This window comes from Mustelus asterias, chromosome 2 (genome assembly GCF_964213995.1).
Source record: "Mustelus asterias chromosome 2, sMusAst1.hap1.1, whole genome shotgun sequence".
NCBI classification, from domain to species: domain Eukaryota; kingdom Metazoa; phylum Chordata; class Chondrichthyes; order Carcharhiniformes; family Triakidae; genus Mustelus; species Mustelus asterias.
In genome coordinates this window covers 111,732,542-111,759,299 of record NC_135802.1, presented here as the reverse complement: position 1 = coordinate 111,759,299, position 26,758 = coordinate 111,732,542, and the positions used below count along the sequence as shown (strand labels likewise).

General features: G+C 40.5%; 1 protein-coding gene across 6 annotated transcripts in view; it reads left to right on the top strand.

Annotated features, from left to right (window-relative positions):
* Positions 1-10,284, top strand: part of tent4a (terminal nucleotidyltransferase 4A) — a 94,295-nt gene extending 84,011 nt beyond the window's left edge. For 2 of the 6 annotated variants that reach the window (XM_078240304.1, XM_078240342.1), the window contains exons 10-13: positions 1,287-1,465; positions 1,708-1,863; positions 4,221-4,388; positions 6,738-10,284. In XM_078240304.1, coding sequence (XP_078096430.1) covers positions 1,287-1,465; positions 1,708-1,863; positions 4,221-4,388; positions 6,738-6,911 — 677 coding nt within the window. In that variant the 3' untranslated portion in view covers positions 6,912-10,284. The remainder of the gene's footprint in view (positions 1-1,286; positions 1,466-1,707; positions 1,864-4,220; positions 4,389-6,737) is intronic. The other 4 variants (XM_078240314.1, XM_078240333.1, XM_078240325.1 and 1 more) reach the window with 4 other exon arrangements.
* The last annotated feature ends 16,474 nt before the right edge of the window (positions 10,285-26,758 follow it).

Sequence of the window (26,758 nt, the reverse complement as noted above, 5' to 3'; positions counted from 1 at the left end):
AAACTGTAACGTAAGTCAAAACGTCACAAATTGGAACTAGTCTTCACATAGGAACAATGTTATAATTGGGGGGCAAGTTCTTGAATCTAGGCACAAAACCTTATTTTCACTGAATAGTGAAAGGTTTGTGTAATCTTGCTTCAGTATAATTGCCTGACAGTATATTTCCCATGATATAATAATGCCTACTTTCAAAGACACTTCTATACTGTATCCGACAAGCAACTTGCTCTTCCTGAGGTTGTGAATAGTGGAACATAACATTTGGTAAAGACCAACGATTTGCTGGCATGGCGTTGTAAAATCGAAATGGTATCAATTTCTAAATGTTTAAGTGCCATTCATTGTAACCCAAATGTTATAAAGCTGAGGGCTGCTTGTATATATCACTTTGAGAGCTATCAAGTTTATATTGGGATTTCACTCCCTTTCTGACAGAGAAGGCCAAGTTTTGTTGGGTGGGTGTTATTGATGACAATATGTCAGCATTCGCTGTTGTTGCCCTCTGAAAATGAATGCAAGTTTAAGATGTTGGCCATTCACACGAGTGCATAAATCTCAAAGCAGTGCTCTGTCACTTGGTTGTGTCACAGGCTGCACTGTTTTCAACTTTCCTATCCCAGATTGCCACAGCTTACCAAAATTTGGTGAGCAATGAAAATGGCCCTTTAAAAAACATCCTGGAGTTCTGTTAAATGATTAATTAGATTATGAAGGTTTTTAAATAAAGGGAATATTTTAGCTTCTATCTTAATCCCGTGAACATGTTTCAGTCTTTAATTTGCTGTATGTAAAAAAAAAACTTGTTTTACTTCAGTGCTTTTAGTTTTATGTTTGTATATTTGAAAATATTTTAATGTGATTGGCTGCTTAGCCAGCCTGATGATATCACTGCCTTTGGACACTGTGGGCGGGATTTTACGACCTCGCTTGACCTGAAAAATTCCACCCAAAGTCAACAGACATTTCCATTGTCTATCCTTTGCCCGCTCCGATTCTGTGGCAGGTGACGAGGTAGAATTCCAGCGTGTGACCACCTCGAGTGCTGCAATCAGTTTGCACAGGGTTGGACGTGAAATGTTGCCAGAGAGATGGCTTAATCTCAGTGAGATTTCCTCATGGTCAGTGAAGAGTCTCCTTTTTTGCCACAAGGTCTGGCCCAATAGTTTGGAATGATTATCCATCTTTCAACAAAAACTTGATTTAAACAAAAACATCTGCTGTGAACATTCTTTTAAATTGTTGCTATTTGGATACATTTCCACATGGTCAACCATTTTTTTCAGATAATGGTGTTAAGATTGAATCAGTGGAGCAAACTACTGGTAACATTATTAGAGAACAGCAGCAAAATAGAGATTCAGAATCTCCCTACAGCCAAGCATCGCCAATGTCTCTCTCCAGCCTACAGCAGCTCTCCTCTGCCTCCTCTTCATCAGCTTCATCACTGTCTGGAAGTGATATAGTAAGTACTACCTTCCGTCTATATTAATAGGGTTTGCAATTAATGTACTCAATATTGCTGCTAAAATACAGCTTAGTATTCACAATGTATCAATTGCTTAGAATAATGGTTCTTTAATGCTCATCTTTGATTCATGATTTAAATCTGATCATGTTGGAACAAATTTGTATTAAAATACTAATATTTTGAAATAATTGGTTACAATAGCACTGTGAAAGTGTTTTTAATGGTGCTTTTGACAGGATTCTGATTCTACACCATGCACAACTTCAAACCTTCACCACTTTGGCATCCCAGCATTAGCTCCTTTGATGGCAACTTTAGCACCTACACTACCCATCCCAAGTGGGAAACCACAGACAAACATAAGTGCATTGATAGTGACTTCAAATACTCAGGTGAGAAAGCTGTTGTCCTTTCAAAATAAGCAGGTCTTGCTGTCAAATTTGCAGCCATCTAAACCAGGGGTGGCCAATCTTTGGAGCATGAGCTAGCAAAATAAAACAAAGGTTTTCAATCCCTTGTACATTATAGCTTGGGTTCTGGGAGAACAAAACTTAAGTGAGTATCCATATCCATCAACTCTAGGCTGCTTCATAATTTAAAACAGTTGTGTGCCACATCCTACACAACTTCACTCCATTTCATGTGGCCATTCCTCTCTCCACTATTCTAAGGGGGACTCTTGATAGCCATACCTTGCATTCATACATTTTGCTATTTATTTATTCTACAAAAGGTCTCTTGTTTTTTCTCCACAAAAGTTCAATAAAACAGACCAATTGACACCTTCAAATTTCTGTAATGTATAGTGTTATCCTATCAAGTACTGTTCTGAGTTTGAAACCTCCATTATGCATTACGAACATACAAAACTACCTATAGAAACAGTTCTCTAAGGAAGCATCCAGTCTTTTCATTGTAAAGATTTTGGTCTCTTGATATCCATAATAATAAAGAAGCAGTGTTTCACTGATGCTCCACTTTATGCACTTCTCGACAAGCCTCCCAGACTCCTGTCTGGTGCACCATCAGTGACATTTCTTACTCCTTGTTGAACACCACTCTGTAATGAGCGTTAACTGTTGGGGGTACGCAACTGAGAAGCAGCAGCTAATGAAGGAATTGATTCACCCAATAGTGGAGGGAGTGAAATAGTTGTGCTTTAGGCAGTTGACAAGAAAAGAGTAGAACAAATTTACGGTAAAATCAAAATTAAACTTCATGCTATTCATAATATGTTCATTGGCCACCCCTACCTAAACTATATATTGCTGGGTGCTATAAGGTGGCAATGTGTAAGAGAACAAGACATTCCTAACTTACAGAATTCTCAGTAATCCAAAGGTTCATCTGGTGGAATTTGTTTTAGCTTTAGACATTTCATGTCTACAGCAAACCAAGTATTGATTTCAGGAATTTTAATCATAAATTTATATATAAGCCAAGAGATCATTTGAGCTACATTCAAAATGTTTAATATAAATTGATGCAATTTAAAACTGTTTAAAACAAATTTCATGAGGTGGCAGCTACCAGGTTGCATTCATGCTATGTCTTAGCTAGGGATTGCAGATAAACCTTATTCCAATTTGTAAAACCTCATTCCAATTTGTAAAACCTCAACTAATTCTTCATTTCAATATCTGATGTCTAAGCCATTTATGATGATAAACAATTTTTAATTTTTTTTGCAATGTGTGCAAAATTGGGAAGGCAGCATTGAGAGCCAACCACATGGTGTAGAACTGGATTTTCAAGCAGGCCAAGCTGGAATAGGAGTGGCAGGCTGTCTTCCCTAAAGGACTTGAGTCAACATATTGATGACAATCTGAAGTTGGAAGGCTCTCTTCCTCCCAAAACCCAAGGATGCTGAGGCCAATTATAGCACTTCAATCATATTTCTGCCTGAGAACAGTAAATTCAGCATAAAATAGTGATTGAACATGCCTTTCATTGTTTGTGATTGCAAGGCCAAGGCATTTATTTGCTGACCCATCAGGGGAGCTAAGTGGAGCTATATGAAGTATCTAATGCATGAATGGAATAAACCATTTGACTCATCAAATCCACTCCTTTCACAGTCATGTAATTTTCTTTGAAAAGTCACAATTATTATTCATCGAGACATCATTCCGATAGTTGTAGAAAAATGTAGTCCAAAGTTAGTGTCTATTAATTGTGTAATTCCATACTTTAAATTGTTATTAATCAAAACTTCTTTCAAATTAATTTTAAGAAGCTTAACTGCAGTGAGCTTTCAGAATTAGCTGCCTGTTCCCACTTCTTCCCTCCAATGTATTTTTGCAACATTCTGTGACTGTTACCAATTAAAGTCTTTACTTGAATAGTAACTTCTGATCTGTTCTTTTCTGCTGCAGTCTTTGCTTTCTTGGATGCTGCTACTTACTTATCCTATGCATGATTAACTTGAGAGTAATGGAACCTGTTCTGTTCCCTTGTTTGATTTTAAAGTGTTTGGAGAATTGATGTGCTTTTATATACTGTTTAAAATGAAGCTGACGAGCAATTAATTTTTATGATGCTTCATTTAACATTTAACTCTTTTTGTCCCTTCACTTAAAACTAGGATTTTGAAAAGTATAGGACAGTAAAACAGTTTGAACACGCTGGTGCATACATACTTTGCAACTAAAGCTTCTCTATACTTTTTGCTTTGTATAAGATTAATCCTTAAAAAGCTAGTTATAGTTAGTTTTGTTAATTTTGTATATTTTGCTACCTTCCAATACAGGCTAGGATTGGTGGCTCACCAGCCAGTATTGGTGTTTCCACACACCCTGCACTTCCTTCCAGGCAGGTTTGTATTAAAGGAGCACCACTGAATCCTGTCACTGCTGTATACCCTATTCCCCCAACTGCATCCCCTAGCCTTCTGCCAAGTCTATATATGCATCACAAGGTAGGAACTAGTGAAGTAAAAACAAAAATTCAGCTTTGCAGTACCAGTGCTGAACTGAGCACTTAACTTTTGGAATGCATGATTCTCAAATATTCTAAATCTAAATCGTGACAGTCAGAATTATTTCAACATGGGACACAAGTGTTTTGCAACATAATCAGGGAATATTTTTCTTTCTAACTTAATGGGTGACTTTCACTGAGCCGTAGAGCATTTGGCAATAGTTAGTACTTGTATTTGCTACAAAACAGGTTTCAGATGTGCTGATATATTTGAGAAGCAATGAATGAAGGCCTGACGCTTTCTCCACAGAGTAAATATTAGCTGCTTAACTCTAGCTCTCCGTACTAAAAAACCCTGGATGTTAATGTGCATCCAACACAAACTCAAGATCAGGCTTCTTTTCCTTTAAAACTGGAGAATAATGTACAATGCAGGGAAACTTAAAAAGAAAACACTAAAGCACTTTGTTTTTCCTGAGGCAGGAAGTCCAAGTTTATCATATTTGTGGGCTGCATATGTGCACACCATTCTGCCTTGAGCTGCATAAAATTTATGTCCATTTGTCTATTAATCCCCATTGCGCCAAATTGGTAAAACTAGCATATTTTGTGATTGAATTTAGGATTTGCCCACAAGTTAGGCAATAGCTTAAAAAAGAAGTGCTTTTCATGGAAAACAACCAGAAAATCCAAACTAGGCATATTAAATAAGGAATAGGAATGAACCACCTGGAGCACCAGGGCTTGGAGTGAAATTCAATTCTGGCAACAATTTGGACAGCCTTGGCCTGCAAGCATTAAAATGCTGTAGAATTATTCTGACATAATCGCTGATTGGACTTTTAAGAGGACGAAAGCTGACTTATTTCATTTGCTGCTCAATTATATACACCATTTCTCTAAAATTAAGGTATCAGATTTTAGTTAGAAACTCTTAATGCACTTTTTTGAAATTCTCTCATTTGGTGTTAATATCTTTTATGCAATAGGGAAGAGGAATTTTAGTTATGTATGCTACATATTTGTGTGCTGTTATCCCACAGTGTAATCTTGAGACCAATTTACCAAAAATATACATATCGCAAATGCTCAGATTTGATTCCTAGTCTGCATTATTTAATTTTGGATGACATGACAATTCATTGAAATTGGGTTCAGTGCATTTACGCAAAGAAGAGAAAGATATCTTCCAGGGTTCCCATTCCTGATTGCCAGACTCCTGCTGGAAAGTGTACGTATGTGTTTGGACATCAAATGAGCATAGAATCAGACTCAAATATTTCCTCGGATTAATTAATGTCACGATCATGTTATAAACTCGTGCACAATTAGGCAATAACTTTAAAGAAAAACAGTGCTATGGAAAGTCATCAAAATATCCTATAGCAAGTTTGTTAAATGTAACAGTACATCTTTAGGATTGAAATTTGTTTTGAGGGGGTGACTTACAATAATGGAAACAGTATTGAGAACATTTTAACCGTCACTTGAAGTAAATAATTCTACCTTTAGAAAGGATGATCTTTCTTTTGCTCTTTCCAACTCTGATATATAACAACCACATCCACATATATAACAACCACAGTAGCAGCATTCGCTTCTATTCACACATTCAGCAGATTAGTGTACTATCTATTACACCAGAGAGAAATTTATTTAGATTTATTCATTTCCATTTGCTGGCTATCACTTGAGACATGTGGAGGGGATATCTTACCTAAGGTTTTGAATACTACCTTATTTTTGGTTATAAGCATTTATAGTAGCTTTTTGATATCCAAAGTTATGTTTCAGTGATCCTCATACAGGTACTAATTCTTTCAATGAGCACAGAACTGGATTTCACCAATGGCATGTGGAGCCACAGTACAACCAAATTGAATTTACTCTACCTTTTTACTAATGCAAATCATTCTGGGTACACAAACAACAATTCTCCAGTATCAGTCATTTGGTATTGCTCATTCCCCCTGGCTAGGTATGCAACTGGTTGAGCATCACAGCTAAGAGAGTCTGTCCTTCATGAACATCTTCCCGCACTTTCTAGCAGGGGTTGCACAATGGTAATGGGTGGAAAAGTGGTTGATTTTCTCGCTCTCCTTTCCAGCAATCCTATCACCACCTCCCTCCTATCCACCCACAAATAAAAACTTTCCATTGCTAAGGGTGCAGCAACCCTCTTTGGTGCAGACTATAGATCAAACCTGAGGACTGTTTTTACAATGTAACTTCTGATTAAATGTGAGTGCTATTGTTTCAGCTTTGTTTTCTTGGTTTTAAGTAGGATGTTGGACAAAGGGTTCTTGTTTACTGATTTTGTTTTGTCTTTTACAATTGTCTTTAACAGCAGCACAGTGGCCCAAAATATTCAGTGAAGGGACTCCATAATCAAGGCTCCAGCCACAATTCAATGGGCGGCATGAAGCAGCAGGTCATTCACAGAGGGCATAACCAATATACTCGCAACACAAAAAGGAGAAAACAGACACGGGACCCAATAACAGTTAGTTTAAGTCGATAAGATGTGTGAAATCATTAGATATCATCTCCAGTCTTCATATAAAAACAGAATGACCTTGACATTAGACTGGAAATAAAGACCAGCATTTAACTGCAGTTAGTGGGTATTCGTTAATATCTACAACTGGCTGCTTGCATGTGTCCGATATGATGGTTGGACTCCATCTTACAGAACATATCATCGTGTGCTAAGTATTTGTGAAGCCTTATTGGATATGGAGGTTTTGCTTTCCTTAGTTCTCAAGTCACTGCTGGAACGGCTCTGATGATAAATCTGCAAGAGCTTGAGCTTTCACCACAACACTCTGCAGATGATGGGCACTTTCTGCAATTCTTTACAAGCAGAGGCAAATTTAGGAATACTTCAATCCAAGGGTCATTCTCGTGGCTGACCTAGATGGACGTTTTCATGGCAATTGTTTTTGCCGCTTCTTAGTCATTGTTTCATACATATATCAGAACTTTTTACTCTGTACATATTATATCATTTGTGCAATAACTGTTTTTCAGAAGTTTTTATTTAATTTTCATATGATGTTATTATCACATGTTTAAGTTATATTTAAGTGGAGGAGGGAAACATTTTGAAGTTTACAAATCCTTTCCCAGGTTGCATTATCTAAGTTTATAGAGGATTCTTAGTTTGGCAGGTTTGATATTTAAGCTGAGTGTGCTAACACCCAAAGGGATTTTGTTGAGTAGTTCTGGCTCCTTGATTCACTGTATAATACTCAGTACTAACCAGAAGTTTTAAGGGAATTTAGCGCAACTGGAACCATCTTTTCTTCTGCTTTAGTCATTATTTGTGTTTGGGCTGCGTTTTCTCAGGGTCTGTTTATAGTCACCTTGAATCTTTCACTTCTGATTTGAATAAGAGCCAGAAACGCAAGCCTTGCAACACTGAGGCATACTCAAACAAAACAAATTTTGTGTGAACTAGGAGAACTTTGTTCAGTGTGATAGTTCATGCTAGTCATAAAATGTAACCTGTTAATGTTGGGGTCCAGATGGCATTTATGAATGATGTTCCCAGCTAACAGAATGTGGTGGAAGGAATTATGTTGATTCTATTAAGGAATCTGTATACCAGTATGCGTATGTTCTATTAGGAGCAAAAAAGAAAAAGTACTTCATCTGCTGTATGCATTTGTAGAAAGTGTTTTGATGCGGTATTGCAATGGACAACAAAGATTTTAAATCATCTTTGTTGCTGACATTTAATGGAAATTACTGATGCATACAGTTGGACTATGCAAGATTTTTTCATGACAACCACTGTTTTTTGTTACCTTTTTGGAAGAGAGAAAAATTACAGCCTGCCTAGCCCTATGTTTTAACGAATGTACCACAGTTGTCCTAGGGGATTTGTCATGCCTTCTGTATTGCCTGAATTAGGTTAAAATTTAAACGTGACAATGTCTCATGAAGTGCTGACCCAACTAAACAGTAAAGTGGATGATGTCCACTCGTGGAGGTGGTTTTGTTTTGAGATAATGTTGCCATGACATTCAGGAATTTGTAGGAAAACACTTGGAAAATGCTCAAGTTTTGACTTTTTTCAGCAACAGTATACAAGGATATTTCATCTGTAAAATGTTACTACTTTATCAACATGTAATATTGAGAGCTCACTGTTATGATTTTCTGTTGCATGCTATCGACTTGTTTAGCTAGTGTGCTTTATATTCTAGAGCATTCCAGTAAAGTCCACACTTTGTCTTTATACATACTGTAATTTCATGAAAATAATGGGAACCTGTAAAATTATCGCGCATGAGGGTCAAATTTGTAGGGACTTGTAGATATAACATTTAAATTAACAAAATACCCCCATGAAAATTATATAGTGGAAACATCCTAACGTTCTAAAGTAGATTTTAAACTCTCCAGCTTAATTAGCATAACAACAAACCCAAGGGTTATGAATTCAGTGCTGATACACATGCTTGCATTCTAAACCTAATGCTGCACCAAGGAATATTTATTTAATCATTAAAAGCTGCATAACAAATTTCTGTTCATTTTGGCTCTGCATAACAGTTGCTGTAAAGCTGCAGCAAAAGTTGCATGGCTTAAATTTCCAGTCCAAGAAAGGAATTTTGGGCAACCTTTTGGGTATTATGTTGTCTACTTTAAATATATCTTATTCGACACATTGTCAAATAAATTTCTCCAAGGAACTCGCCTACAATTTGAATGCCGCTTAGGCCTGCTGCTGCTTTGAAACCATGTATTTCTTTGAAGCAGATCATTGAGTTATCAGCATTTGGATGTAACTGTTCCTGTGGAGCTAAGGTTTCCAATTGCCTTCAGAATTGTGGATTACTATCCTTACTCTTCAGATACCGGTTATCAATGTAAATGTGACTTAATTTGAACAGAGGTGAATAGATCTTTGCAAAAATATCCACCCTGAAATAAAGGCAGCCATACAATTAGGGCGAAGCATCTTGCACAAAAGCATAACATTGCATTGTTATAACTGGAGCACCTTGGGCACTGTTTTTCCATAAATGCTGTCACTCAAATGCCTTGAACGTTCGTTGCATCCATAGAAGCGTGTCATGCAGTTTTTAGTTTTACAACATCATCAATGGAGAATATATTCACCATATTACTGTTTTAATTATTGGTTTAAAATGCTAAAAAATGGACTAGTTGCAATCCTCATCAGTTGAAAAATCTTTTAAATATTGCCGAATTTGTACTCTTTGGCAACACTACTTTTGCTGAGTTCACGGCATCTTCTATTTCAAAGAAGCATTTTAACACTAAGTCGCAGGTTTTGATTTTATTTTTAAACTTTTTGTTTCTTTTAAGAAGTTTTACTAATATTTTTCTTCATAAAATCTAAGGCTTTTTTCTACAATGGTTATGGTGAGCTAAGCTGTGAGGGCTAAACTTATGTCGGCGATAAGCTTTTGTAATTAAAATCTACCAATAGCAAACAAAGTGGGGAAGAATTATTTTTATGAAATTACTGTACAAGGTTAAGTCATACTGGCAATCCCAGCAAACACTACAGCTCAAACCAAAGCTTAATTGATAAAGGTGAATTTATGCTGAAATGGTTTTCTATTGATGCATAACATCTAGCTATGTAAGCTTCAAAGGCAGAAACACATTACTTTGTAGCAATTTGGTTTATGCAATTAATATCTGAAAGTGCTGTGTATTTTGTGGTGCTGGGTAACCATCTGTATCATGTTCAAGTTCTGTCATGGTGAACAATGAATTGGCCTGACTACCACTGTGGGGTTGTACGTTCATACGTACAAAAAGAATCGTGTTTAGGACTCTACTGGGGCAAGTAAAAATTCAACATTTTTTATGTATAGTTTTCTATTCTTTGATTATTTTTAATAAACTTACTGAAACAATTGTATTTGATTATATGTAAATGTGCCTTGTACAACAGATGTGAGCTTTTACCATTATTCCGAAGTATTTCTTACTCGGAACGACTACAAAACTGCAACTACACAAAAATTCATTTTTTTTATCATTCATTGTCTTTCATGCTTTCTTACTGAACTCCATATTGTCCAAAATTTTTCCGGCTACATCCTACCCCATAAGTACAACATTTACTGCTCTGTTCTCCATTTGCTCTCAGTTGCCAAAATGTCAGATTCAAATTCCATATCTTCATTTACAATGATCTCTTATCCAACCTTCCTTTTTGTAGCCCTTAATGGTCACAGCATTTCTGCCTTTCTGGCCTGCTGTGAATCTATTCTTTGCTCCACTATTAAGATTTTGTTATTTCTGTACATTTTTGCCCTCTCCCCACTTTCAAATGCCTATCTATTGATGCTTGCTTTTGATCACCTTTTTGTCTTTTAAGCACCTGAGCTGCTTATAACATTCAATACTATTTTAATGGTGGCTGATTCCATATTTTTGCACTTTCTTTCTCGAACATGGCCAGGTTGATATACAAGTGACCAATATGATGCATGCTTTGATACCTGCAATAACACTGACTGTTCTTGTTCAACAACTTGCCTGACAGAAGACCTATGAATTCTGGGGTGAGAATGGAGTGAACTTCAACCTTCGTGGTCATTAGCTTTAATTTTAAATTCATAGCTACAAACACTATGGCCAGAACTTTCAGGCCATTCACGCCAACGGATCTTCAGTCCCGCCAAAAGCACATCCCCGCTGCAGGTTTGCTGGTGGTGACGGGTGCATTCAGTGGAAAGCCCTGTTGACAATGGTGGGACCAGTAGATGCTGCCGCTGGCCAATGGCGGGAAGCTGCCGTGGAACACGTGGTGGGTTGTGTGGGAATCCCACTCTACTTGCAAATGGTGAAGTTATCCCAGATTTATTGCTGATTCATAGGTTTCTAGATTTTCATCTCCTTCCATCTTCTATTGCAGCACGGTAGTACAATGGTCACTGCTTCCTCACAGCGCCAGGGACCCGGGTTCGATTCCCAGCTTGAGTCACTGTCTGTACAGAGTCTGCACATTCTCCCCATGTCTGCATGGGTTTCCTCTGTGTGCTCCAGTTTCCTCCCACAGTCCGAAAGAAATGTTAGTTTGGCCATGCTAAATTCTCCCTCCGTGTACCCGAACAGGTGCCAAAGTGTGGCGACTAGGGAATTTTCACAGTAACTTCATTGCAGTGTTAATGTAAACCTACTTGTGAACTAATACACTTTAAACTTTATTAAGTTCTTTGGAATGGGAGCGTAATAACTGCTAGACTGGATTGAATCCCCCAAATTTCAGAAATTTCACCTTACTAGTTGATATGGACTGCTCTGTGACTTGCCTTGATACAGTTTTGGCTACTTCTTACTTGGGGCAAGTTTCTCCCCAGGAGAAATGCAGGTAGATTTCTCTCTCTCTCTGGTTGACTTGCTGTTGCAGTGAACTTAACATACAAACAAGGTGCAGGAGTAGGTCACTTGGCCCCTCAAACCTGCTCTGCCATACAATATCATGGTTGATCCTGATGGTAACCGCTACCCAACATTCCTGCCTATGCCCTTGTTAATCAAGAACCTATAAAGCTCTGCCTTAAAAGTATTCAAAGATTCTGCTTCCACTGCCTTCTGAAAAAGAGAGTTTCTGAGACTCCCAACTCTCTGAAAGAAAATAATTCTGTACATTTCCGTCTTAAACGAGCAACCCCATATTTCTAAACCGTGACCACTAGTTCTAGATTCTCCAACAAGAGGAAAATTCTGCTCCAAGTTTTCTGCGTCAATACCCCTCAGGATCTTAAAGGTTTTGATCAAGTTGCCTCTTGTTCTTCTAAACTCTAGTGGATATACAGCCAACCTTTCCTCATAAGACAACCTGCCCATTCCTGGTATCAGTCTAGTAAATCTATTCCGAACTGCTTCCAACATGTTTACATCTTTCCATGAATAAGGAGACCAGTATGGTATCACTAATACCCTGTGCAATTGAAACATTACCTCTCTACTTTTGTCATCAATTCCCCTCACAAATAACATTTTTACTGGCTTTCCTAATCACTGTATATTAGCCTTTTGTGATTCATACGTCAGGACATCTGGATCCCTCTGTATCTTGGAACTCTGCAATCTCTCACCATTTAGGTTGAGCTTTTTTATTCTTCCTGTCAAAATGGGACAATGTCACATTTGTGCACATTGTACTCCATTTGCCAGATTTTTGCCCACCCGCTTAACCTATCTATGACCCTCTGTAACCACCTTACTCTTCACAATTTACTTTCCTACCTATCTTTGTGTTATCAGCAAATTTAGTAACCACACCATACCTTCAGTCCCTGCATCCAAGTAATTTATGAAAAGTTGAGGCCCCAGCACTGACCCCGTGGCACACCACTCGTCACATCCTGCCAACCAGAAAAATACCTGTTTATGCCAACTTTGTATTCTGTTTGCTAGCCAATCTTCAATCCATGCTAATATGTTGCCCCCTACAGAATGAATGTTTATTTTTTTTGCAATAACTTTTGATGTGGCACCTTATCAAACTCCTTCAAGAGATTCAAATACAGCACATCCACTAGTTTTGCTTTATCCACAGCATATGTGATTCCTTCAAAGAACATTAAGGTGGACAAGTCCCCAGGGCCAGATAGGTTCTATCCCAGAATACTGAGAGGGTCAAGGGAAGATATTACTGAGGCCTTAGCCAAAATCTTTGCATCCTCTTTAGCAACAGGTGAGGTACCAGAGGATTGGAGAGTAGCTAACATTGTTCCTTTGTTTAAGAGGAGCAGAAGAGACAATTCAGCAAATTACGGGCCTGTGCGCCTTACATTAGTGGTGGAGAAATTACAGGAGAAAATTCTTAGGGACAGGATGTACTCACATCTGGAAGAGAAAAGACTTATTAGCGATAGGTAGCACGGTTTTGTGAAAGGGAGGTAGTGTCTCACAAACTTCTTGAGGAAGTGACACAAAATTGGGCAGGGCAGTGGATGTTGTATACATGGACTTTAGTAAAGTCTTCAAAAGGGTTCCTCATGGCAGGCTGATACAGAAGGTGAAGTCATGTGGGATCCAAGGTGAGCTGTTAAAATGGATACAAAGCTGACTTGGGCATTGAAAGCAGAGAGTAGCAATGGAAAGGGTACTTTTCTAACTGGAGGTCTGGCAAGTGGTGTTTCACAAGGATTAGTGCTGGGGTTTCTGTTTGTAATCTTTATAAATGATTTGGAGAAAAATGTAGGTGGTCTAATTAGTAAATTTGCAGATGATACAAAAATTGGGGGAGTAGCAGTAGTGAGGAGGATTGTCAGGGGATACAGCAGGATATAAATCGGTTGGAGACTTGGGACGAAAGATGGCAGGTGGAATTTAACCTGGACAAATGTGAGGTGATGCAATTTGGAAGGTCTATTGCAGAAGGAAAGATACAGTAAATGGTAGATCCCTTCGAAACATTGGTATACAGAGGGATCTAGGCGTGCAGGTCCACAGTTCCCTGAATGTGGCAACTCAGGTGGTCAAGAAGGCGTATGGAATGCTGGCCTTCATCAGTTGGGGCGTTGAGTAAAGGAATTGTAAAATCATGTTGCAGCTGTATAAGACTTTGGTTAGACTGCATTTAGAGTATTGTGTACAATTCTGGTCGCCACACTACCGGAAGGATGTTGATGCATTGGCGAGGGTGTAGAAGAGATTTATGTTGCCTGGTTTGGAGGATATGGACTATGAAGATAGGTTGAACAAACATGGATTCTTTTCATTGGAGCGTCGGAGCATGAGGAGGAACCTGATAGAAGTTAACAAGATTATGATGGGCTTAAATAGAGTGGATAGTCAGTGTCTTTTTCTCGGGTTCGAAGTGTCAATTACTCAGGGGCATAGGCTGAAAGTGAGAGGGGGAAAGTTTAAAAGAGATGTAAGGGGCAAGTTTTTCTCTCAGGGTAGTGAATGCCTGGAATGCACTGCGGAGGAGATGGTGAAAGCAGATTCTGTAACAATGTTGGAGAGGCATCTGGAGAGATACATGAATAGGCAGGGAAAAGAAGGATATGGACCACATAGAGGCAAGAAAATATTAGATTAGAGAGGCATCTGTGTGGGCACAGATTTGGAGGGCCTGTTCCTGTGCAGTACTGTTCTTTGTTCCAATAAATTGGTTAAACATGATTTTCCTTTCACAAAACCATGTTGACACTCTGCCTTGAATTTTTCTGAGTGATTTCTGTAACAGAGGTTAGGTTAAGTAACTTGTAGTTACTTATTTCTGCCTCCCTCCCTTTTTGAATAAAGGAGTTACATTTGCTATCTTCCAATATAATGGAAACTTCCCCAATCAAGGGAATTTTGGAAAATTAAAACCAATGCATCAACTATCTCATGAGCTATTCTAAGACTTTGGGGTGAAGTCCATCTGTTCCTGGGGATTGTCAGACCACAGACCCAACAATTTGTTCAGTACCACTTCTCTGATGATTGTCATTCCTGAGTTACCTGAATCCATTTCCAGATTTACAGCTATTTCTGGCATGTTACTTGTGTCCTCCTACAGTGAAAACCAATGCAAAATACCTGTTTAATTCACCTGCCGTAGCCCTGCTTTCCATTAACAATTCCTCAGATCCAGTTTAACCCTTCTTATTTAAATATCAATAGAAACTCTGACTATTGTCTTTATATTACTGACTAGCTTTCTCTAGTACCTTTTCCCTCCTCATCAGACCTCTTTGGCATTCTTTGATCTTTGTATTCTTTCTGGTCTTCTGACTTGCTACTCATCTTTGTGCAAGTATATGCTTTTTCTTTAAGTTTAATATTTCCTATAACTTTTTTTAGTAAACTATAGATGAAAGGTCCTTCCCTTGGAATTTTTCTTTCTCATTGGAATGTGTCAATTATTTGTAATCTGAAATATCCCTTTAAATGTCTGCCACTGAACCTCTATTGATCTATCCCTTCAGCACATTTTGCAGTTTACTTGAGCTAGCTCCACTTTCATGCCTTCATAATTGCCCTTTAAGTTTCAAAATGCTAGTTTCAGATGCACTCTTCCACAAACAATGTAAAATTCAGTCGTATTATGGTTGCTGCTACCTCGGGGTGCCTTCATTGTGGCTATCAATTCTATCTCATTGCACAATGCCAGGTCTAGTATAGCCTGCCCTCTGGTTGTCTCCAGAACATTCTATTCTAAGAAAATATCCTGAAAATATTCTATGAAATTCTTATCTATGCTACCTTTGCAATACATAGATTGGTATCCTCCTCATTGTACCTTTCTGACAAGCTCCCATTATTTCTTTTATAACTCTTGTCCTACTGTGTAGTTGCAATTAGGGGACATGTACACCACTCAAAAGTGACGTCTTCACTGCTAAAATTGTCAACACTGGAACTATTCACCTAGAGATTCATAATTTACTTTTCCATTTCTAATTGTAGAAACTGCCACAGATCATTTCTGAATTTTGAAAAAAGGCATCATATTACAATGCATTGCATTCTATGGATTGCTTTGAAGTTTAGTGACTTTTGTAGGAAAATGTGGTAGCTGTTTGCAGATAACAAAGTGAGTGGACATTTGGACTTTTAAGCTGTTACTGAAATAAAAACAAATACTGGAAACACTCAACAGGTCAGGCATCATCTGTGTAAAGCAAAACTGAGTTAACTACTTGGGTTGTTGATTTGCTAAAGGTGGTTCCAGATGAAAGAATATGGTAATTTGAAGGATCAAGAGCCTCAGTCAAATGATGAGTGAGTCAATAGCTGTGTATGAATAGTGGGAATGAATGGGTTGGGAAGTTTCATCGAAAGGATTTCATAGAATCCCTATAGTGCAGAAACAGGCCATTTGACCCTTCTGCCTGCACCAACAACAATCCCACTCAGGCCCTATCCCTGTAACCTCTCACATTTACCCTGCTAGTCCCCCTGACACAGGGACAATTTGCATGGCCAATCAAACTAACCCGCACATCTTTGGACTGTGGGAGGAAAACACACGCAGACACGGGGAGAATGCCTGTGGTGGAGTTTGCGTAGTGACCCGAGACTGGAATTGAACTCTGATCCCTGGCACTGTGAGGCAGCAGTGCTAACCACTTTGCCACCATGCTGCCTAGTAGAGGTCATAGTAAATTTTAAGAGCAATTTCCTAAACTAAATAGTGATCACAGCAGGACATAGGCATAATCAAATATTTCAGAATAAGATAGTACACTAAGCAAATAACCGCTAGTATATGTTTGCAGTGCAGTGTGATATGGAAAACTGCTGTATGAAATTAAATTACTGGAATTGGTGTGGTGGCTCTGATTTCACAGAATATGGTGTAGTACTGAAGTCACTGAACAAAGTTTGGGGCAGAGTCCTGTGTCTGGCACAGGGTAAACAGTTTCTAGAAAGCAAGGGTTTTCACGTGCGTCGTATGTTGAGGATGCAAGATGAACATGAAGGGTGGTAGGATAAATATTTTGGAAGAAAACTTAAAATTAATGCAGAATATTCCATGATTGGAAATAATACAAGTGCTAATCGAGCTGTTGTTGTAGTAGTGGGGCGGGGGAGGGTGTAGTGCGGTTGTGGACAAATCCCATGAGTTATCAGGACAAATGTGCAGGGTCTTTGAACCTGAACCAGCTCAAGACACATTTTGTGGAGCACAATGTAGAACAAGGAATCAGCTGGTGTATACACCTTGTCTCGGGAAAGCTGAGTAGTCAGTGCTAAATTCAATTCGAAGTTTAACATTGTGAGTTAACAGTTGGAAGCAAGTGAAAACTATTGACCATGCATCATTTAGCTTTAGGACATATTGTGTGCCAAATATAGTAGAAAAGTTAAGTGTCAAAAGCACACTTCGTGACATGATAGCAATTGGAGGATACAAGGCCATATAATCAGTACATCAACTGGAAGAAAAGCTAGTTCCTTGGTAGGAAGTTGCTATAATCGACAGCAGGTCCCCTCTGCCCACTGTCAACCAGCTGGAGGTGCATATGCAAGGTAGCTTATTCAAAGAACAAATCATAGTCTGAATTAACTAAGTGACAAGAGAATGCATACTGACGAGACCTCCAACAAATATGAAAGTGCAAGAGGTGAATGAGGGACCATTCAAAGAAGCACATGGATAAAGTTACAAAATTGTGTTTTTTGCATAGAGCTGTGCCTGCCAGGATTATACAATGCACTGCTTGGAATACAGTCTCAGATATTTCATCTGTTTAAAATTAATGGTTAGAAAATTATGGAGAGCATCCACTGAAACAAAACATTACCAGAGGGCAAAATTGGAGCACAGTTTTGTAAAATAACTTGGCGTCCTCCAAAGCGTGTTCACTAAAGACTTTCCCTTTTTATTCTAGGCAATCATTCAAAGATGTTGGCCAATCTATTGAATGTTGTGTAAGTGACACCAAGTAGTCACCTTTGTTGAGAGTAGTGGAAATGAAGAGAGTAAAGAAGAAAAAAGCAAAGCCAAGTTCACCATGCTTCAAATTAGGAAAACTTGTATTGATACTTGTGTAATTTAGAACTTTTTTAATTTTAAGAATGTCAGGCAAAATTACATATTAAGCTAAAGAAGGAGCTAGAGGGAAGGGTGACCAAAAGTTTGTTTGAAGATGTGAATCTTGAGAGGAATGCAGAGAGGCTTCAGAGGGAATTCGAGAGCAACTGCTAGTATGTGCAGATAAGGGAGGTAAGGGTAAGAGATTAATATGGCTCTGAGAGTGTACTAGGATTGGAGAAAATTATAGCATTGGGGTGAGATGAGCTGATGAAAGCATTTGAAAACAAATATGAGCATTCTAAATTGTATATGTTAAGTGGATCAGGAGCCATCCAGCAAGGGATGATGGGACAGTGGGACTGGTAGGTACTGTTTGAATGAGCAAGAGTGGGAAGGATTGAAATTATCTGGAGGTAACGGGCATGATTAAGGTTCCAGCATCAGATGGCTGAAGCAGGTGATAGTTGAGGTGCAAGCAGACAGTCTTTAGAACAGAGTTGGGGTGGGTCAGACCCTCAGCACAGAGTTAAATAGAGTATCAAAGCTTCAAACAATATTGTTAAATCTGAGAGTACCAGAATACAGAGCTGGGATTGATGGTGAGGGTATGAACTTTGTGGCAGTGAATTAAGATGATGCTTTTGGTAGCCCTGCTACTCAAAGAAAATTGTAGCTCTTCCAGGACTGATGTTGGCAACCGGAGCCAGATAGAACGATTTGGGATAAATGGTGTAGCAGGAAGCTAACCTCTTGTTTCTGGGTAGTGCCACCAAGAGGAAGCTTGTAGATGCGCATACTATGTATGGCATTCATATTATTTCTTAGATAAGGAGACCAAAACAGCACATTATACTCTAGATGTGGTGTCACCAAAGCTACGAACAGCTGCAGTAAGGCATCCTTACTCCCGTCCTCAAGTTCTCTTGCAATGAAGGCCAACATTCCATTTGCCGCCTTAACTGCTTGCTGTACCTGCATGCTTTCTGTGATTGCTATATTAGGATATTTAAGTCCCTTTGTACTTCAACTTTTCCCAATCTCACCATTTACATAATACTCTGCCAATCTGTTTCTATGTCTAAAGTGGATAAGTTCATATTTATCCACGCTATACTGCATCTGCCATGTATTTGCCCACTCACACAACTTTTCTAAATCACCTTGAAACCTCTTAACATCCTCCTCACCACTTGTGTTCCCACCAAACTTTGTGTCATCAGCAAACTTGCAAATGTTACTTTCAATTCCCTCATCCAAATCGTGATATATATTGTGAATAGCTGGAGCCCAAGCACTGATCCCTGTGGGACTCTACTGATCACTGCCTGCCACTTCAAAAAAATGGCATTTATTCCTGTCTGTTCTCAATCCATACCAATATATTAACCCCAATCCCATGCACTTTGATTTTGCACACTAACCTCTTATGTTATCATGTGGGTTTTATCATATGGGAAATATATCAATTTATAAATTACACCCAGCACAGATTTGTTAAAATAAAGGCATACTGTGCATGTCTGAGTTGATGGGGAGAGTTGAAGATGGTAGTGGACTTGTCTGTATGGACTTCAAGAAGGTGTTTGGTAGACCATAGTTGCCCCTCCCAACTCAACTGACCACATCCTCCTGACGGGTGGAGGGGGAGCATGAAATTGCTGGATGAGTACAGCTCCAACAATACTCAAGAAGCTCGATGCCATCCAGGACAAAGCAGCTTGCTTGATTGGAACCCCATCCAAAAATATTCACTCCCTCCACGACCAACAAACAGTGTCAGCAGTGTGTACCATCTACATGATGTACTACAGGAACTCATCAAGGCTCCTCAGTCAGCACCTTCCAAACCCATGACCGCTACGATCTAGAAATACAAGATCTGCAGACATATGGGAATGCAATCACCTGGAAGTTCACCTCCAAATCGCTCACCATCTGACTTGCAATAATTGCCTTCCTAATTAACTTTTTGTGATTCACATGCAAGAACCGCCAAGTCCTCTCTGTACCACAGCATTCTGAAGTCTCCATTTAAACAATACTTTTTTAAATTTTTCCTACCAATGTGGGCAACCGTACATTTTCCCACAACATATGCCCATCTGCCAAATTTTTGTACACTCAATCTATCTGTATCCCTTTACAGACTCTCTGTATCCTCCTCACAACTTGCTTTCCTATCTAATCTTGCATCATTCAGAAAATTTGGCTGCAATAGTCGACCCCTTCATCCAAGTCATTGATAGCGATCATAAATAATTGAAGCACCAGCACTGATCCCTGTGGCATTCCACTAGTTATATTTTGCCAACGTGAAAATTACCTTTTATCCTCACTCTTTAGTTAGCCTGTCCTTTATCCATGCTAATGTATCACCCACCACCACTCCCCCACCCCCCCAGCCCAATAGCATATATTCTTATATTGAGTGGTAACCACTTGTGTGGCACTTTCTATCAGATGCCTTTTAGAAATCCAAATATACTGCATCTACTGGTTTCCCTTTATCCACCCTGTTTGTTATATCCTCAAAGATCTCTAAATATTTATCAAACACTATTTCCCTTTCACCAAACCTTGTTGATTTTGCCTGATTGTATTATAATTTTTAAAATCTCCTGCTATTACCTGGATTCTCGCACTTTCCAATGAATGACATTAGATTTACTGGCCTGTCTCTCTTGCTTTCTGTCTCCCTTCTTTCTTGAACAGAAGTGTTACATTTACAGTTTTCCAAACTGCTAGAACCTTTTCAGAATTTAGGGAATTTCAGTAGATTACTACCAATGTATACGTTGCGGGCAATTCTCCCATCGTGACCTGCAACATTTCTGACGAGTTGGGCTGGGAGATTCGCGTCGTTGGCCTTTTTCCAGGATTGACGCATGTGCATCTCCCAGAGCCAGAGATCAGTCAGAATCCAGACCATGTTGGAAACCGACAGGAAGACAGGTAAGTGATTTGAATCTTTTTTAAATGTGGTTTAAATATGCTTAGCAATTCATTATCGGGAACTTGCCGGTCCCGATTGAATCTCCCATCCCGCCAGGAGTACTTCATTCCGGCGGGGTTTAGAATAGCTCACCACGTTTGGGGAACTAGCGAGAGACCCTGTCGGAATGAAGGGAGGCAATTGGGGTCGCCCAGGGGGTCGGGTGGTGGGGGGTAGTGCCCATGGGCATGGGCACCCTGGCTGCCAGCCTGTGCCCCCTGGCACTGCCCAAGGGGCAGAGTACTCATGCCCAGGGGCACCTTGGCACTGCCCATCAGGCATTGGGCAGTGCCGAGGGGGCGGGGCCTATTGTGGACGGGGCCCAGGGGCAATCAGGAAGGGTGCTGTCACTCTGCATGGGGATCGGTCTGGGCTAGAGGGAGGCCAGCAATCAGGGTGGGCTGGGGGGGGGAGTGGTCTGCCGGGGGGACTGCCTCCTGGGGAGAGAGGATCAGCATGGGGGGGGGGGGGGGGATTGCCACTGCTGGGTGCGGGGTCAGAGCTGGTTTGGGAATTGTTGTGGGGGCCGCGATCGGGCTGTTTGCGGGGGGGGGGGGGGGGGGGGGGTGAAGCTGGAGGGGCAGCACTGCGGCAGTCCTGGGCTGGCCAGCAAACAGGGAAACTGACAGATTGGGGCCACTGCGCATGTGCAAAGTTCCAGAACTGTCAGACTCTGGCGCTAATAGGCCCTGTCCCCCCCTGCGTTTTTAATGATATTCACATAAGAACATAAGAAATAGGAGCAGGAGTAGGCCATCTAGCCCCTCGAGCCTGCCCCGCCATTCAATAAGATCATGGCTGATCTGAAGTGGATCAGTTCCACTTACCTGCCTGATCCCTATAACCCCTAATTCCCTTACCGATCAGGAATCCATCTATCCGTGATTTAAACATATTCAACGAGGTAGCCTCCACCACTTCAGTGGGCAGAGAATTCCAGAGATTCACCACCCTCTGAGAGAAGAAGTTCCTCCCCAACTCTGTCCTAAACTGACCCCCCTTTATTTTGAGGCTGTGCCCTCTAGTTCTAGCTTCCTTTCTAAGTGGAAAGAATCTCTCCACCTCTACCCTATCCAGCCCCTTCATTATCTTATAGGTCTCTATAAGATCCCCCCTCAGCCTTCTAAATTCCAACGAGTACAAACCCAATCTGCTCAGTCTCTCCTCATAATCCAAACCCCTCATCTCTGGTATCAACCTGGTGAACCTTCTCTGCACTCCCTCCATGGCCAATATATCCTTCCGCAAAGAAGGGGACCAATACTGCACACAGTATTCCAGCTGCGGCCTCACCAATGCCCTGTACAGATGCAGCAAGACATCTCTGCTTTTATATTCTATCCCCCTTGCGATATAGGCCAACATCCCATTTGCCTTCTTGATCACCTGTTGCACCTGCAGACTGGGTTTTCGCGTCTCATGTACAAGGACCCCCAGGTCCCTTTGCACAGTAGCATGTTGTAATTTTTTTCCATTTAGATAATCCAATTTGCTATTATTTCCTCCAAAGTGAATAACCTCGCATTTGTCAACATTATACTCCATCTGCCAGATCCTCGCCCACTCACTCAGCCTGTCCAAATCTCTCTGCAGACCTTCTACGCCCTCCACACGATTCACTTTTCCACTTATCTTTGTGTCGTCTGCAAACTTTGTTACCCTACTCAGTCCCCTCCTCCAGATCGTCGATATAAATGGTAAATAGTTGAGGCCCCAGTACCGATCCCTGCGGCACGCCACTAGTTTCCATCTGCCAACCAGAAAAGCACCCATTTATTCCGACTCTCTGCTTCCTGTCGGATAGCCAATCCCCAATCCACGCTAACACCCTACCCCCAACTCCGTGTGACCCAATCTTCTTCAGCAACCTTTTGTGAGGCACCTTATCAAACGCCTTTTGGAAATCCAAAAACACTGCATCCACCGGTTTCCCTCCATCAACCGCACTAGTCACATCTTCATAAAAATCCAACAAGTTCGTCAAGCACGACTTTCCCCTCATGAATCCATGCTGCGTCTGCTTAATCGAACCATTCTTATCCAGATGGCCTGCTATTTCTTCTTTAATGATGGATTCCAGCATTTTCCCAACTACAGATGTTAAGCTAACCGGCCTGTAGTTACCCACCTTTTGTCTATTTCCTTTTTTAAACAGCGGTGTAACATTAGCCGTTTTCCAATCCGCCGGCACTACCCCAGAATCCAACAAATTTTGATAAATAACCACTAACGCATCTGCTATTACCTCTGACATTTCTTTCAGTACCCTGGGATGCATTCCATCTGGGCCCGGGGACTTGTCCACCTTCAGTCCCGTTAGTCTACCAAGTACTGCCTCCCTGGTAACATTAATTGTATTGAGTACCTCTCCTCCTACCAACCCTCTATCGTTAATATTCAGTAAACTATTTGTGTCTTCCACCGTGAAGACCGACACAAAAAACTTATTTAAAGTTTCAGCCATTTCCTCATTTCCCACTATTAAATCCGCCCTCTCGTCCTTCAAAGGTCCAACATTCACTCTTGCCACTCTATTCCTTTTTATATATTTGTAAAAGCTTTTACTATCATTTTTTATATTTAGAGCTAGCCTAGCTTCATAACCTATCTTTCCTTTATCGCTTTTTTAGTCATTCTTTGTTGTTTCTTAAAGTTTTCCCAATCTTCCGATTCCCCACTATTTTTGGCCACTCTGTACGCATCGGTCTTTAATTTAATACTCTCCTTAATTTCCTTCGTTATCCACGGCTGGTTATCCCTTTTCTTACAGTCCTTCCGGTATTCATCACCGGAATATATTGTTGCTGAGTACTGAAAAGGATCTCCTTAAAAATCCTCCACTGTTCCTCAGCTGTCCTACCTACCAGTCTGCTTTCCCAGTCCACCTTAGCCAATTCAGCCCTCATCCTATCGTACTTCCCTCTGTTCAAACAGAGGACACTGGTATGGGACCCTACTTTCTCCTCTTCCATTTGTATCAGAAATTCAACCATATTGTGATCACTTGACCCAAGAGGGTCCTTCACAAGAACATCCTTAATTCTACCTACCTCGTTACACATTACCAGATCTAAGATAACTCGTTCCCTCGTCGGTTCTGTAACATACTGTTCAAGGTAACTATCCTGACAGCATTCTAAGAATTCTTCCTCCATCCCACCCCTTCCAACTTGAGTGCATAATTGTGACCTCTGCATTGCACAGAGTGGGGCGATTCGAGTGTGAAGTTGAACTGAGAAAACCGTCGTGATCACAATTTAAATGTGGATTACAGGATCAAAGGTAGGGTTCTGAAGACTGTGGAGGAACAGAGAGATCTTGGGGTCCATATCCACAGATCTCTGAAGGTTGCCACTCAAGTGGAAAGAGCTGTGAAGAAGGCCTATAGTGTGTTAGCTTTTATTAACAGGGGGTTGGAGTTTAAGAGCCATGGAGTTATGCTGCAACTGTACAGGACCTTGGTGAGACCACATTTGGAATATTGTGTGCAGTTCTGGTCACCTCACTATAAGAAGGATGTGGAAGCGCTGGAAAGAGTGCAAAGGAGATTTACCAGGATGCTGCCTGGTTTGGAGGGTAGGTCTTATGAGGAAAGGTTGAAGGAGCTAGGGCTGTTCTCTCTGGAGCGGAGGAGGTTGAGGGGAGACTTAATAGAGGTTTATAAAATGATGAAGGGGGTAGATAGAGTGAACGTTCAAAGACTATTTCCTCGGGTGGATGGAGCTATTACAAGGGGGCGTAACTATAGGGTTCATGGTGGGAGATATAGGAAGGATATCAGAGGTAGGTTCTTTACGCAGAGAGTGGTTGGGGTGTGGAATGGACTGCCTGCAGTGATAGTGGAGTCAGACACTTTAGGAACATTTAAGCGGTTATTGGATAGGCACATGGAGCACACCAGGATGATAGGGAGTGGGATAGCTTGATCTTGGTTTCAGATAAAGCTCGGCACAACATCGTGGGCCGAAGTATCTGTTCTGTGCTGTACTGTTCTATGTTCTATCTAGAACAGTTTTCCCACCAATTCAGCACTTTTGGGAGAATTGCCCCCCTCCCCCCATTATCTCTATAGCCACTTCTTTTGGGATCCTAGGATACAAGCCATCAATGCCAGGGACCTGGGTTCAACTCCCGGATTGGGTCACTGTCTGTGTGGAGTCTGCACGTTTTCCCTGTGTCTGTTTCTGTTTCCTCCCACAGTCCGAAAGACATGTTGATTACGTGCATTGGCCATGCTAAATTCTCCCTTGATGTACCCGAACAGGCATCAGATTTGATTTGATTTATTATTGTCACATGTATTAACATACAGTGAAAAGTATTGTTTCTTCCGTGCTATACTGACAAAACGTACCATTCATAGAGAAGATAACAAGAGAGTGCAGAATGTAGTGTTACAGTCATAGCTAGGGGGTAGAGAAAGATCAACTTAATGCAAGGAGTGTGGTGACTAGAGGATTTTCACAGTAGCTTCATTGCAGTGTCAATGTAAGCCTACTTGTGACACTAATAAATAAACTTAAGTACTGGGGACTTGTCAGCCTTTTGCCTCATTGGATTTCCTAGTACTTTACCTCCAGTGATGCGATGGTTTAAGTTCCTCCCTCCTTTTGTCTCTTGATTTTCAACTATTCGTGGAATATTCTTTGTGGGCAGCATTTTCTCCCCCCCCTCCATGGTGTATTTTGTGGTGGTGGGAGGTGGTGTGCGCTCATGGGATCTCATGGCCCATCGTCAGTGGGATTTCCCATTGAATGTGCCCTTTGCTGCCGGGAAACCTGTGGCAGGGTTGTGCCGTTGGCAGGACCGTAAGATCCTGCCGGTGTGAACGGCAGCAAGATTTCGGCACGTCTTCCGCTATGAAGACAGACACAAAATGTTTATTCAGAGCTTCTTTGATTTGATTTATTATTATCACATGTATTAGTATTGTTTCTTGCGCGCTATACAAAGTATATCATACATAGAGAAGGAAAAGAGAGGGTGCAGAATGTAGTGTAAGAGATTGATTTAAAGAATTGTTCAGAGTTTGAAAGAGTTAGAAGAGAGTTTTAAAAGCATAGAACAAGAATAAAAGGCAGAATTAGAGGCTGGGCACAGCTTGCCAGAAGTTGCCATACTCCGGTGCCATCTTGGATTAAATAGCTTCTGCTATTTCCTAATTTCTCACTATTAATTCCCCAGCCTCACCTTTGCTCATTTAAGCAACAATTTTCCTTTTACATATCCTGTAGAAACTTTTCTTGTCTATTTTTATATTTCTTGCGAGTTTTCTCTTGTATTCCAATTTCTCCCTCCATTTTTTAGTCATCCTTTGCTAGTTTCCGAAAATCTTCCAAACCTCTGGTCTATCAGTAATCTTTGCAATATTTTACAACATAGCTTTCAATTTGATGCTGCCCTTAACTTCAGTAGTTTCTTAGATGCAGGGATGGTGCATTGTTCTGGTGGAATCTTTCTTCTTTAATCTTTGCTGAGAGTTATGAAATATCTCCTTAAATGTCTGCCACTGCATTTCTATCATGTATTTAACCTATATCCCCAGTCCACTTTAGCCGACTCTCACTTTGTATCCTTGTAATTGCATTTATTTAGGTTTTCACAAAAAATGGTGCAGCAAGCAGGAAAAGTGGCAGGCAAGCCACCAGTCCCAAAGATGTTCCACCACTACGTGGTCAGTTTGGACCTCTTGGGGGTCTGAAAGGTAAAAGGGTAAGGATGTACTATGGAGACAGGCAGAAAGTAAGAGGTGCATGCTTATGCAATTTGAAGCTTAGAAGTCAGAGTCATAGAGGTTTACAGTATGGGAACAGGCCCTTTGACCCAACTTGTCCATGCCGCCCTTTTTTTTTAAACCCCTAAGTTAGTCAGAAGGAAGTGTGTGATGAGAGGGAATTAT